The sequence below is a fragment of the Sarcophilus harrisii genome, unplaced genomic scaffold (assembly GCF_902635505.1).
Source record: "Sarcophilus harrisii unplaced genomic scaffold, mSarHar1.11, whole genome shotgun sequence".
Classification (NCBI taxonomy): domain Eukaryota; kingdom Metazoa; phylum Chordata; class Mammalia; order Dasyuromorphia; family Dasyuridae; genus Sarcophilus; species Sarcophilus harrisii.
Window position 1 is genome coordinate 35,001 of NW_022290899.1, and position 15,019 is coordinate 50,019.

Here is a 15,019-nt window from a genome sequence, read left to right on the forward strand (position 1 = left end):
CAAAACCATATCTCTGTGACATGAATAATATAGACCTGACTATGCTGATCTTATAGATTATGAAATTGAGATTTAGAGAAATTAAATGGCTTTTCCTTAGTTATATATCAGTGCTAGAATTGATTTTTCATTCAAGCATCTTATTAATGATCAGCATTCTATTCCCATAATGTTGTCTTCCACATTATGTTGTCATTATATAAATTATGGTAAAAAAGGAAAATATTTTCTCATGATTGATTGGTCATTATAACAGAGATCTGTCACAGAGGAAAAGATTCTATCTAACATCCAGAATTGAGCTTTCCTCCTTTTGCTTATGGGCATTATTTTTTTTAACATGTAGATTACCTTGGGAAAATTCACTTTTTAAGGAATATGTGGAAATCCAGACAAATGAGAGAAATGTTGTAGTGACAGAGTTTAGAATAAAACTTTCGGGTTATTGTCCCTCTCTGAAATTCTGGGCTTGTGTGTATGTTACTTAAAAAAAAAGAAAAAAAAACTTGAAGGGGCAGAAGTACCCCAGAATACATTAGGTGATTTCATTGGAACTTCATATTCTCAGTCTCTATTCATGGTCTCCAAGTCAATGGGACAAAGATATCCAAGTTAAAAGCCTACTTTGTTTCTCAGCTTTCCCAGTGCCTCCTTTACATCTTTGTTTCTCAAACTGTAGATCAAGGGATTTAACATGGGAATGACAAGGGTATAAAACAAAGAGGTCATTTTGTCTTGGTATAGTGAATAAGTAGAACTTGGTCTGAAGTACAAAAAAGAACACTACCCTGGTAGAGAGTAAAAACAGTTAATTGAGAGATACCAGTAGAAAAGGCTTTGCTTCTGCCTTCAGTTGAGCGGATTTTCAATACAGACAAAAATATGTAACAGTAAGAGATGAGAATTCCTGAAATAGTGACCGTTTCAATGAAGCCAAAAACAATTAAGAGCATCAACTCATTGATATGGGTATCAGAACAAGAGAGTGATAAAAGGGGAGGGATATCACAAAAGAAATGATTAATTTCATTGGACCTGCAGAAACTCAATGTGAAGCTTAAAGTACTATGGAGAAGATTATCCATAAACCCCACCTTGTAGGCAACAGCAAACAATAAGTAGCAAACCCGACTAGACATATTTACTGTATAAAGCAGAGGGTTGCTTATTGCCATGTAGCGATCAAAGGCCATTACTGCTAATAACACATCAATAGAATCTGCAAAGAAACAGAAAAAATACAGTTGCAGAGCACAACCAGTGAAGGAAATGGACTTGTCTTTCGCAAAGATGTCCACCAACATCTTGCCAATGGCTGAGGAGTAGCAGAGATCACAGAAGGACATGTGGCTTAGGGAAGAAATACATCGGCCAATGCACTTGGGTGTCTATCCTAATTAAGATGATCTCCCAAGATTTGCTTTGATAACCAAATAAATGATAAGAAAGATGAAAAAGTGTAACTTTTATAGATCATTGGGATTCCCAATGGATGAATTCAGTTTTGAGTAATTTCCATCATCCCTACTTTGTTGTCTTCTGTGTCGTTTTGTAAAAGAATCCAAATAGAAAAATGCTTTACTCTTTTGTAAAGCTGTTGAGTTTAGGACTTTTAGAGTGCTTCTCTTCTGCAAGATGTATAAAGACAACTTCTGCCCATTAGCTGCTTAATGTTAAATACATATTTCAAAGTTTACCTTCTTCATATAAAGATTCTCAAAAGAAGGAGGAGGAACTTAGGACAGTGAGCTCATGTAGGTTGAAGGAATTGTCCCAAGTTACAAACATAATAATATAATCACATCTTAAACCAAGTCTTTCAAGAATAAATCTGAACTATATTTGAAATGTCATTAAAATAGCAATACTAATAAAGTTGATACTAATTTTAATAATCCATTGGAGAAAACACCATAAGTTCCAACATCTCTAATCTAAAATATTAATAGAGTCCAAAATCATTGCTATTTGAAGTACATTCTACTCAGATGCTCCCTTTAATATATTCTAAAATAAAAAAAAATTTAATTTAAAACATTATTTATTAATAAGATATTGAGATGGATTCAGACATTTAGGTATAATTGTCCCAAAATCTAGCTAATGTTACCTAGTCAAATCCATAAATGGTGATTTTTAAACCATGGATGATAAATAATTTATATATGTATGTATTTAAACAATATACTGATAAGATTCTACATGTATAGTTATGTTATCTTATAATTAGAGTTTTAGCCCTCCAAATATATATTTATGTCATTTTTTTTTTTGTATCCCTAGTGATATATTATAAGCATTTGTGTGGTATTATTGGAATATTACCATTTAAGATGTTAAACTTTAAGTGTTGTTATATTGAAAATAATACTATGAGACAACCAAATATATAAATAAATTTATAATAAATTTATAAATATTTTGTTTGAAATGGTTCACACATGTTATGCCTATTTGTGTTGGTATGTGTTATGTGTATGAAATTAGAGGCAAGTAAGAGAAAGAAAACATTAAGGAGAATTTGAAAGACTTATGGTGAATTTACCTGAGACTTGAATAAAGCTTGGCAAGTCGAAGGTAGAAATGAAGAAGAAATATTCCAGGATTAAATGCCACTGCCGTAGTGAGGAGATGGAGGTAATGTCTGAGAAAAATATAGGATTTTGAAACCCCAGAGTAACAAAAATGACTACAATGGATTTTAATTATGCTTGAAAATTAGAAAGGCAATTTTATCCTCACAGTCCCGAGATGTTATTATCCTATTTACAGGTTAGAATAAGAAAGGAAAATTATGGAGATGATCAGATTAGTACACAAGTCAAATATCTGAGGTTAAATTTAACTTATTGTTTTGTTCTTTATTAGATTGAAGTTTCAGTTAAATTATAAGATACTATTTCTTATGGTAGCTAAAAACAGTCAGTGAGGAGTAAAGTTTCAAAGAAGTTTTTCCCTGATTGATTCTCAATGAAACCCCTTTGGTACGGGATTGTTACTACTGTGTCAGGGATAAATTTTATAATGTATATTAAGCCTCTGTTTAGACCCGAATGGGTTTAGAGATAGACTTTGTGGGAGAGGACTAGAGTTTAAATTTTAAATTAAATCACATTACTCATGTTATTTTAGGAAATTTATTTAAGATTGCTAAGTCTTATTTTCTTTCACTATGGTGTAGTGATAATAATAGAACATAAGATGATATAATTATATATAATATAATATAATTATTTTTCAAATTAATTGGAAGGAAATATTTAGTGATTTGTAAATATTAAAGTGCTAAATAAATTCTAACTATTATACTTGTCTTTTATACTACTTAAGACCTTCTAATCTTCTATATACTTGATTGATAACCATGATTTCACAAATTATTATGTCATGAATTTGAGGATCATCATGTATGTTCATTTGTTTTGTCACTGCACAGTAGCATCTTGCAGGATGTAAGTGATTAGTGATTTTAGGAAAGTTACTTACAATTGCTAAGTCTTATATTCTTTCACTGTGATGTAGTGATAAAAAGAACATAATATCATATAATTATTTATAATATGATATAATTATTTTGCAAATTTGGAAGTACATAATTATGCTTTGTAAATATTAAAGTGCCAAATAAATTTTAATATTATTTTTATATGTACTATATTGTCTTTTATAAAATTAGAGTTCTAACCTTTGTAAAAGATAGTAAAACTTGATTGATAACCATGATTTCAGAAATTATGAATTATTGAGGAATATAAGGATATTCAAGAGTCATGTCTCTGGGATGATTGTCCAAAATCAAGTAAATTTATAAAGAAAAATGTCATGAATTTAGGACCGTCATGTATGTTCATTTGTTTTTACTGCATTGTAGCATCTTCCAGGATGGAACCTATTGATAATGCTAAAAAATTAACCTGTTTATGGAACTTTTGATGTATGATAAAATGTTAATGTAATATATGAAGCCTAACAGTAAAAAAATTAAAAATTAAATTATTGCAAATGTAAAAATTAATTAAATGAATGTGAGCATCTTTCCAGTTAGAGGTGGATTTGTTAAAGGACTCAGCTTTTTGTTGTTGTTTTATTTATTTTACTCCTAGTATAATAATTTTAGAAATAGAAATATTTAATAATTATTGTTTCACCATTCAACCAAACTATGTACTTTTTATTTTATTAAATCCTAACCCTTTTAGGTTATTTTTATTTTTGAGATTGAAGTTTCTCATGTTAAAATAGAACGCCCCTTATGATAGCTTAAAACAGCAGTAGGAGTAATAGTTTGCATAAGAAATTGGGATTATGTACACATGATCTGAATCACAGAGGGCTTTAGTATCTATTTTTGATCCAGACTGATGTCATCTTCCCCAATTATAATACTTTTATGAATTAATCTGAAAAAATACCATTTTGAAAATTTTAGGCCAATCCCATATGACAGAATTTTCTAAATTTTAATTAAATTCAATACCCTTTATTGCCCAAGGATTGTTGATTTTGCTTTTGGGAAATTTTAAATTTTAAATTAAAACCTTTTGGTTTTGGAAAGTTATGTTGTAAGTCTTAACTTTTGGGAGGGATATTTAAATTTTAAATTTTAAAAAATTACTTAAATGGAATTTTTAGGAAATATTAAATAAAAATTTTTTTTTTTATTTTGCTTTTAAAGGATAATAATAGGAACTTTAAATTTAAAATTTCCAAATTTTTAAATTTTATTTAATTTCCCAAATTAAATGGAAGTTAAAAAATTAAATTCTTGTAAATAATAAGTTAAATAAAATTTTTTTTTAAAAAAAGCTTTAATTTTTCAATTATTTAAGGAAATAAAATTGCAAACTTTTGGGTTCAATTTTTTTATCACCCCCAATTCTTTTTCGGGATGACAGTTAATGTTTAAAATAATTTGGTTGATCCTTGTTACCGACCAAAACCATTATTTTTGGAAGAATAAGACTCCTGGTTTATTTACCAATGGTAAGTCTCCAGGTTTAAATATTGGGAATTTTAAAAAGGTTTTCCCTTTTTCATTCCCAATTCCTTTTCTCCAACTGTGGCCCATTCGTTTCCATTTTAGAAAAAAGGGGTGAAAATTTTGTGATGGCCTTTCCCTTTTTAAACTTTGGGATAACCCTAGTAAATTGGTAAAGGGTATTAAATTTGATCTTTTTGGCTTTCCCAAATTTCTAAAATTTGGATTTTTAAACCCACCTGAATCAATTCCGGTTTTCCCAATCCCTCCAATACATTATTTTTCCTTATCTTAAAACCATTTACAATTTCTTAAGCATTTCTCCAAATAAATGACTAATTTTTCATTCTAAAATATTTCAACTTCACAAATTTTGCTATCCCTTCCTTTTTAATTTGGGATTTTAAAAACAGATAAATTTTGGAAAAGGGTTTATCAGTTTGATTAAAAATTTTTTTTAGTTTCCCTAACTTCCAATTTTGTTTGTCAAAAACCAAAATGAAATTTTCATTTTATCTAATACCCATTTCTTTGGTCATCCTTCCTCACAGGTCTAGAGGTAAATTTCCATTTCCTCTAATTTATTAAATTTATTTTTATGACTGAAATTTTATCTTATCTTGGTGTCGTTAAATATCTGCCATTTTCAATTAAATTTTTTTAAAAAGTAATTTCATAAAATATTTTTGGGGAAAGAAGGTTCTAATTTTTGACTGTTTTTCCCGTTTAATTTTCCCTTCAATTCTTTCTTTGCCAATTTAAAAGTTTTGGTTTGGTAAAAACCTTTAGTTTAAATTTAATTTTATTTTTTTTCATAATTTTGAAATCTTATTTTGTTTTTCCAAGAACTTTTTTTATTTTTCTAGGTTTAAAATATTTTTCTATTGTTTCCCAAATTTTTTGTAAATTTCATCTTTATTTATTTGCCCCCTTTTAAAATTTTATTTTTTTGGTTAGTGTTAATTTTGAAAATGCTGTTTTGCCATAAATTTAATTTCCAATTTTCCCAAATTTTTATAACAGGTTCTTTAAATGGGAATTTTTTTGTAAGACTGTTGATTTTGTTTTGGTTTAAATTTAAAATTATATTATGGGTTTATTTTTATCCAGCAATCAAAGGTTTGGAATTTCCTAATAATTTTAAGAATTTCTGGGTTCCCAAGTAACCACATTCATTTGATTTTTTCATTTATTCTTATTTCCTTTTTTTCCACATAACTCGTTTTAATAAAATAAAATGTCCTTGTTTACCAGACTTTAAATGGTTCGTTTTCCAACAAGAGGAGGTTTTAAATAATGCGCGTTTTTTGGGCCCCAACCCAGAATGGAATGGTGTTTTTTATAATTTTTTTGACTATTGAGATGATAGGTTTTTGTTAATTTTTAAATCAATTATATTGATAGTTTTCTAATATTGAACCAGCCCCATTCCTGGTATAAACCTACTTGATCATAGTGTATTATCTTGGAAATTTTCGTCTTTTCAACTTATTTAAGATTTTAACAATATTCATTAGGGAGATTGGTCTATAATTTTCTCTTTTCAGCCACCTGGTTTAGGATCAGTACCAGTCGGCATAGAAGAATTTTGGTAGGACCTCCATTCCTATTTTTCAAATAATTTATATAGATTGCCAATTGTTCTTTAAATGTTTGGAAATTCATGTAAACCATCTGTCCTGGGGATTTTTTCTTAGGGAGGTTTAATTGCGTTCTATTTTTTTCGAAATGGGATTTCAAGAATTTATTTCCTTGTTAGTCTGGGAAGTCTGTATTTTGGAGGTATTCCATTTCATTTAGGTTATAAATTATTGGTAAAGTTGAGCAAAATAACTCCTTATTATTTCTCTAATTTTTTCATTGGTGGAAAGTTCTCCTTTTCATTTTTTAAGACTATTTTCATTTTTCCTCCTCCTTTTCTAATCAGTTTTACAAAGTATCTATTTTTATTCTTTTTTGAACCAACCTTAGTTTTATTAATTGTTCAAAATTTCTCCTTTTAATTTTGAATTTCCAATTTAGTATTTGATTGGGGGTTTTAATTTGGCTTTTTGTTTTTTGTTGCGCCCAATTCATTAATCTTTTTTTTTCTGTTTTATTTAAGTTCCCATGAATAAAATTTTTATTACCGCTTTGGTGCATCCCAAATTTTGGTAGATGTCCATCATTGCTTATCTTTGAAAATTAATTGTATGTATAATTTGCTGCTTCACCCAATCATTTTTTAAATGAATTGTTTAGTTTCCAAAACTTTTTGGTCTATTTCCCAACTTTTTTGAATGTTTTTTATTGCAAGATCTGAAAAGAAAGCATTTATATTTTTTCTTATTTAATTTTAGGTTTTGTCCTAAATATAATAATTTTGAATAGGTTCCTGAACTGCTGGAAAGAAAGTATATTCCTTCTAGCCCCATTCAATTTTCTCCAAAGATCCAATATACCTAAATTTTTAATATTTTTATTTTTAAATTTTTTTTTTTTGTTTTGTGGTTTGATTTGTTAATTTGAGAGTGAAGGTTGAGATTTCTATTAAGTTTTGTTGTTTTTTTTTGCAATTTTAATTCTCCTTTTGGTTGAGGCATACCACTTGGTAAATTATGTTTTATTATATTGTTGTTGTTTATGTATTTTTAGAGGATTGGTTTTCCTTTTTTTAATTAGATTTTTATTTTTGCTTGATTGAGATAAGGATGGCACCCGTTTTTTGATTTCCCTGAAGTTAATAGATTTTGCTCCAGTTTACTTTTTACCTTTATGATCCCCTTTTAGATGTGTTTTTAAAAAATATTGTAGGGTTTACTTTGATCCAGTTTTATTGCCTTTTTTATGGGGGAGTTATCCCATTTAATTTAGGGTTAGAAACTAAATTGTTTTCCTGCCATCCCTAATAAATGATTGTGCTTTTATTATTTTTCCAACCCTTTTCCCCTTTTAAATTATGTACCTCTTGTTCAGAATTTATCCTTTATAATTCCCTCCCCTTTTGAGTTTTTCCCTTCCTTCCCTTTTATTTTTTTCTTTTCCTTTCCCTGTTTTTTTAATGAGGCGAGAGAGAATTTTCTAAAAAAATGTCAAATTTTTTTTTTGAATTAACCTTAGAGAGGATTCAAATGTTTCCCCTTCTAAATTTTCCCCAGATATAAAGTTTTAGCTTTTGTGGGATGTGGTTTCCTTTTTTCCTTCCTTCCCACCCTTTTTCTGCCATTTCCTTTTTCCCTTTATTTTATGTAAATAAATTAAATTATTTTTTTTTGTATAAAAAAATAAAAGATTTTTTACCTTTTTCTGATCTTTGAGTTTATTCTTGGAGATCAAATTTTTGGTTTATTTTTTTCAGAAAGAAATAATTATTTGTTTTATTAAATGTCCATCTTCTTCCTTGAAGAAAAATGTTTTAGCTGGGTAGTTTTTCTTGATCTCGTTCGTCTTTTGAATATCATATTCCAGGCCCTTCTTTCCTAAATTCTAACTATTATTTTATATGTATCTATACTTGTCTTTTATACATTGATGTCATCTTCCCACATTATAATACTTAGAATTCAATCTGAAATATTGTGAATGGCATCCTATAGATGACAGACATGTTTCTTTCCGATTGATTCTACAATGAAACCCCTTATATTATAGATTGTTACTTTCTGGGATAATTTTATAATGTGTTATTCAGACCTGGTTTTAGCCCATAGGTATTTGTTGATAGTAGATGACTTCAAGAGGACTGAGTTTAAATTTGCTTTGGAAATTAATTATAGATTTTAGGAAAGTTATTAAGATTCAATTATTTTCTTTTTATGTGTAATAAAATAACCAATATGATTTAATTATGTATAATATATTTTTGCAAATTAAATGGAAGTAACTTTATGTTTATAAATATTAAGTGTGGAAATTTAACTTTATTTTATATGTATGATATTGTCTTTTATAAATTAACCCTTCTAACCTTATAAGATAATAAAAAACTTGATTATAAATAATTCAAATTTGAATTCCTTGATGATATAAATGATATTCAATGACAGTTCTTGGGATGATTGTTCAACAAGTAAATTTATGAAGAAAAAATGTCATGAATTGAGGATGGTTATGATCATTTGTTTTTTCACTGATTTTAGCATCTTCCAGGATGGAACCTTTAGCTAATTAAAAAAATTTTTGACATCTGTTCTTGGACATTTGATGTATTGATAATTTGTAATATTATAATTAATAAAGTAAAAAAATTACCATTAAATTAAATTACGTCAAGGAAAAATTAATTAAAATTAATTGAGTTATTTTCAGTGGAGGTGAATTTTGGGAGCAAGGACTGCAGCTTGTTATTTTGTTGTTATTGCTATTTGACCCTTTTAGGAAATAATTTTGAACATAGCAAAAAGTATTATTTTTCACTATTCAATAAACTATCTACTTTTTATTCATTTTGCCATTGATCTTCCCTTCAAATTAAAATCATGGAATTGTTCTTTATTTTTAAAAAAGGAAGATAAATGAAAAATTAATATGGAAAATTGCTTGATTCAAAGATATTGCAGATTTGTTACCGCATGAAACTAAAAGGAAGGGAATATATGGAAACCAAAATATACTAAAAAAAAAAATGAGTTTACAACAAATTCCATATAATCAAAGGTTGTTTGTTTTTTTAAGTAGGGTGAAAGAGATATTTGATTAAAAAGAAAATGAGTAGTAAAAACCCAATTTTGAATGAGTATAGAGAAAATTTTGGAAAATTTTGGACAGAAGGAGATCAATAATTAATATTTAAAGAAATTTTTAGAGTACCTTGGAAGGACATATATGAACCTTTTTAATGTTTGACAAATGAAAAAGAGGACTTTTTTCCTATACTTTTTTTTATTTTTTTTATTTTGGTTAGTTTTGTTAGGGTTAAAAGGAAAATATAAAATATTTCCCATGCTATGTGGGAAAACAGTATGATATCCAGATCTATTTGTAGATGATTATTTTTTGGGTGTGAAGTGGATTTTAGAGGAATTTTAATTTGTTTTTTTGATTTTTAGGGATTTAAGATGTTTTAATAATTAGGAAAATGTGGTTTTATATGGAAAATTAAATTTGTATTATATATATACAAAAAGACCTGAAACAGTAGTTAGAAAACAAAAAAATCGTTAAATTGGAAAAATTTAATTATAGAAGGATAAAGTTTGTTTAAGTTAAAATTTTGAAAGTTTTAAAAATGAGAAAGAAGAAAAGAAGATGCCCTTAAAAAGTAATGGGAAAGGAAAAAGAAAAAAAAGAAATGATGTTAATAAAAAGAAAGCTCTAAGAAGAAAAGTAATGAACAAGCCCCCAAAAAAAAAATATCTAAGAGGTAAATTTTTTAAACCAAAAGAAAAAGAAAAAATGGGGAAATAAGGAAGAAAGAAAAATGAAATAGATAAAGTTTTTGAGAGGAAAAATAGTAAAGAAAATGATACCAAAATTAATTGACCAAATTATAAAAAGAAGAAGGAAAAAATTATATAAAGATAATTTTTTGTATGAGTTTGGATTCCCAGTTGGTTGTTCAAAAAGAGACAACCAAAATTTGTGAAAAGAATTAGAGTTTTGTTGTTCCTTCATGTTTTACTTGTGTTTAACCCTTTTTGTTGGTTGTTGAAAATTATTGATTTTTTCCCTCCCAGCCCGTAACTGACCGTTTGATTTTATGGAGGGAGTGAAGGGAGGGAAAGGGGAATAATGGATGAATGTATTGTTCCAAGATTTTTCCAGTGGGAGAATGAAGGGGACAGGTTTCCTAGAAGAAAATTTTCCCAGAGTCCTTGGAAAATAGATAGAAATTTTCTTTTTTCCGCAGACTATTTTAAAAAATTGTTTTAAATTTAATTTAATAATGTATGGAATTTTTAGTATTGGGTTTAAAATTTTCCCAATTTTTACCCTCCTTCTTTCCCCTTTGGGGGTTCCCCACCCCATTTTCCAACCCCTTCCCATTTCCCCACCCCCAACCCCATGCCCCTTTGCTTCCCCACCCTCCCCAGATGGAAGTTAAACCAATAAATGTTAAAATATTAAATAAAAAATTAATGTCCTAAGTTATTTTGATTGAGTTTCTGATTTTGTTTTAGAATGGAAAGTGATTGATTTGTGTTTGCAGAGTGGGTTTTTTTTTTTTTTTGTTGTTGTTTTTTTTTGTTTTTTTTTTTTGTTTTTTTTTTGTTGTTGTTTTTTTTTTAATATACTACCTAGATTTTTTAGTCGTTAGTTGAAAGAATTTTGACATAATATACAGAAGACTATATATATAGAACATGATAGAAACCGCTGCTGAGGTTTAGGAAACTCAGGGTTCTAATGTCCGATTGATAGTGGCTGGTTTTGCTTGTGTCCTTGACTTGGTTGTTCAAGAGACAGAGCCAAAGTTTCAATGCAGACATTGTCATGTGAGTTACTTACCTTAAATATTTAGAACCTGTTCAACCGGGGGGTCCAGGAGCGGTGGTGCCACTGGCCAAGGGGTTCTGTACCGAATGTTGCGAGGAGTCCGGGAAGACAGGTTCTGGGGGATTTTTTCAGGTGGGTTTGAGCCAGAGGAGCTGTGTACTGAGGCCCGGCGGGATTTGATTTCTTTCTCAGCTCCGCTTTTGTACCAATGGAGTTAGAGGAAGGAATTTTTACAGGGAAGGTTTTTTGGGTGCACCCGGAGTTTACTGGGTCCCATTGGGCGCCCTTGGTGTCGCCAGGGGCTGGTCCTTTCCGGCCGGATTTTTGCTCCTCCCTAGTTCTATCTTTGACCTGAATGTTGTTTGAGTTTTTCCAACACATTCGGGTGTCATGATTAATGAGAGGATACAGTCTCCATAGGGAGTTTTGTTTCCTTTGAAAAACCCACTGAGCTGATCCGGGGATGTTGGCAGCGGATGGGACCCGCCCCTTTACCCCCTGGAGCCGCCTTCGCCTGACTTGTTCAGGATGGGTTTGAAATCATGATAGTGTAAGGAGGACTTTTCTTCTCGAAGTTTCCCCAGCGTCAGGCAGTACTCCTTCCGTCCAAAGGGGTTCCTGCTACCTGTCATGGCCCTTTTTCCGCGGGGGATTTTCCCCCTCCTGGTGCATCTCCTGGTGCAACCCCGGCCTGGCTTTCCAGTCCTTTCGACAGTAGGACTGTATACTTTCCTGGCTTGAGGGCCTGCGTGCCCAGGAGGTGAGCTGAGACTCAATCCCAGGATCGTGCGTTCCTCCAAATGGGCCAAAATGTGTTCTGTGGTTTTCAAAGATCCTGGATGATTTCTTTCATCGAGTAATCACCCAGAATAATGGTATTAAACACCCAGTCTCCTTACCTTGTCCGGGCAGCTTGGCCCATGGAGAAATGCAGGAGGACAGGCCACCACTATGGGGTGAGATAGAGGAACTCTGAGTCGAGCTTTTTGAGCTAAACCCAGTCCCACAAAGGGATGACAGAAGAATGTTCCTGAGTTTGTCCCAGATATCCTCTACCTGATGACGAATCGGAAGTGTTTATCCTGGGGAACTAAATTGAGTAAATGTACTAAAAAGACATTAACACCATTTTCCTATCAGCTGCACCCAGTTAGACCGGAAGAACCTTTTCAAGGATAGAATTTCGGGCCCAAGGAATTCTTTAAAAAATAGAAATGTCCACAGAAAACAAACAAACAAGCAAACCTGCAGAATTACTGTAGAAAACTAAAAAGAATTTGGTAAGGAAACTAATGACTTAAGAGACTTAAAAAAAAACAATCAAAAGAAAAATAAAGAAAGGAAGCCTCTTTGAAAAAATGAATTCTCTGAGGGAAAAAGAGATCCATAAGATATAACAAATTAAACTTAGCTTTTTAGAGTCTTTAGAGTTTATTTCCTTTTAGAGCATACTGTTAAATATTCTCCTATAAGGACTGAGAAATTTGTACAACTCCTATAATATAAGAAACAAGAGAATTTGGCAACAGAGGAAGAGTTTTTAAAGTTTGACTTTACTTCTTGCTATATTCATAAGCCTGAGTATGTCCTTTGTCTTGTTTTGGCTTTGGTTTCCTTACATATAAAACAAGAAAATTTCAATAGTTGATCCTCAAAATTTTCCTCCTAAAATATCATCCCACTGTAGTTTGGTATCATTTTATATACACATTTAAATTTATCTCCCCATCTTCATCCATATGAGAAGCATCTGGAAGTCCATTGTATTTTAAAAATACCCCCAAGTTACTACACATCTATTAAAACCATTATTGCTTTCCACATCTACACCAATGATATTCCTTTTCCATCTAATAACCTTCTTACTTATTTCGTATACAATTTTTCATAATATTTCATTTAATCAAAATTGATGTTTTATATTATCACTTTCAATTCTAGATAAAACTCTCCTTTCTAATTTACTCAGAGTGAATCCCATGTATCAATGCATTTGAGAGAAAACTACATTAATAAAAAATATTTTACCAACACAAATAAACACATTTACTGAATTGACAATATAATTCCATTCAGTCTTTAAACTCTACAAATAAGGCAAGATCATTCATTTTCTCAAATACCTTAATAAAAAAAAGAAGGTTTGACCCACTTAAATTGTACTTTATATCCAAGTATATCTGTATTCCATGAAGAATTCCTTGAACATCTCAGGTCACAATGTTACAGTGCTTGTGCTAACACTTTTTTTTTTGTTTTGTTTTGTTTCTCATTCACTGTCTTTGTCTTCAATGGAGCCCAACAGCTTCATTAATCTCTCTCTCTCTCTCTCTCTCTCTCTCCTCTCTGTTTTCTTTGCCTCGTTTCTGTCTCGTCTCTTTCTTTGTCCTTTGTTAATATTTTAAACTGGATACACGAACATGATAATGTTTAAACCCAAAAATCCAATACAAGTAAAATTCAGTGAAAATCTTATTTTCTAAAGTCTATTTAAATTGCTGCATTGCAAATGGGTAACAAGAAATATAAGAATTATTAATATTTACAACAAGAAGGTGGAAGGAAATGCAAGAAAAGATGTCTTTTTATCCACGTATTTGATTTAGAAACCCAAAGAGAAGATGTTTAGATAACTAAATTATATGGATAAAATTCTTTTCGATCTTTCTGGTTATATTGAAGAAATATGTCATGAAATCCCCATTTTATCTCTGATAAACTTTTTAAAATGAGGATCCATTTGAGGGTTAAGATTCAAAACAAACATTTTGAAATTTGAGATCAAATTGAGATAGAATGTTAAAACATGATCTCTGATGAGTTCAATTACTTTGAAAAATAAAAGTCTGTGTTATTTACCCTAAGGGAGTTAGAACTCATTTAATTGAGAAAGGGACAATTCTTTAATTGTATTTCGAATTAATAAAATCACAAGATTATCAAAACCATATTTCAATGAATAATATAGAACTGATATGTTGATCTTATAGATTATGAAATTGAGATTTAGAGAAATTAAATGGCTTTTCCTTTTATATCAGGGCGAGAATTGATTTTTCATTCAAGCATCTTATTAATGACTTCATTCCCCATATATTGTTTTCCACATTTTTGCTTATATAAATTATGGTAAAAAGGAAAATATTTTCGTGATTGATTGGTCATTATAACAGAGATCTGTCACTGAGGAAAAGATTCATCTAACCTGAATTGAGCTTTCCTCCTTTTGCTTTTGGGGTAAATTTTTTTAACATTGATAACCTTGGGAAAATTCACTTTTAAGGAATAGGAAACCAGGCAAATGAGAGAAATGTTGTAGTGACAGAGTTTAGAAAAACTTTAGGTTATTGTCCCCTCTGAAATTCTGTGCTTGTGTGTATGTTACTTAAAAAAAAAAAAAAAAAAAAAAAACCAAGGGGCAAAGACCTCAGTAAATTAGGTGATTTCATTGGAACTAATCCTTTCTCATTCGGTCCTAAATTGGGACAAAATATCCAAGTTAAAAAGCCTACTTTGTTTCTCAGTCAGATCCTTTACATCTTTTGTTTTCAAACTGTAGATTATGGATTTAATATGGGAATGAAAGTGTCTAAAACAAAGAGGTCATTTTGTCTTGGTCTATGAATA

General features: G+C 30.0%; 1 protein-coding gene across 1 annotated transcript in view; it reads right to left on the minus strand.

The window, feature by feature from the left end:
* Positions 1-283: 283 nt before the first annotated feature.
* The window catches only part of LOC116420418 (olfactory receptor 5W2-like), a 33,278-nt gene continuing 18,542 nt past the window's right edge, over positions 284-15,019 (minus strand). The window contains 6 exon segments of the mRNA XM_031945295.1: positions 284-779; positions 782-1,355; positions 1,357-1,409; positions 1,412-1,463; positions 11,421-11,589; positions 11,888-12,238. Coding sequence (XP_031801155.1) covers positions 613-779; positions 782-1,355; positions 1,357-1,409; positions 1,412-1,463; positions 11,421-11,589; positions 11,888-12,238 — 1,366 coding nt within the window. The 3' untranslated portion in view covers positions 284-612.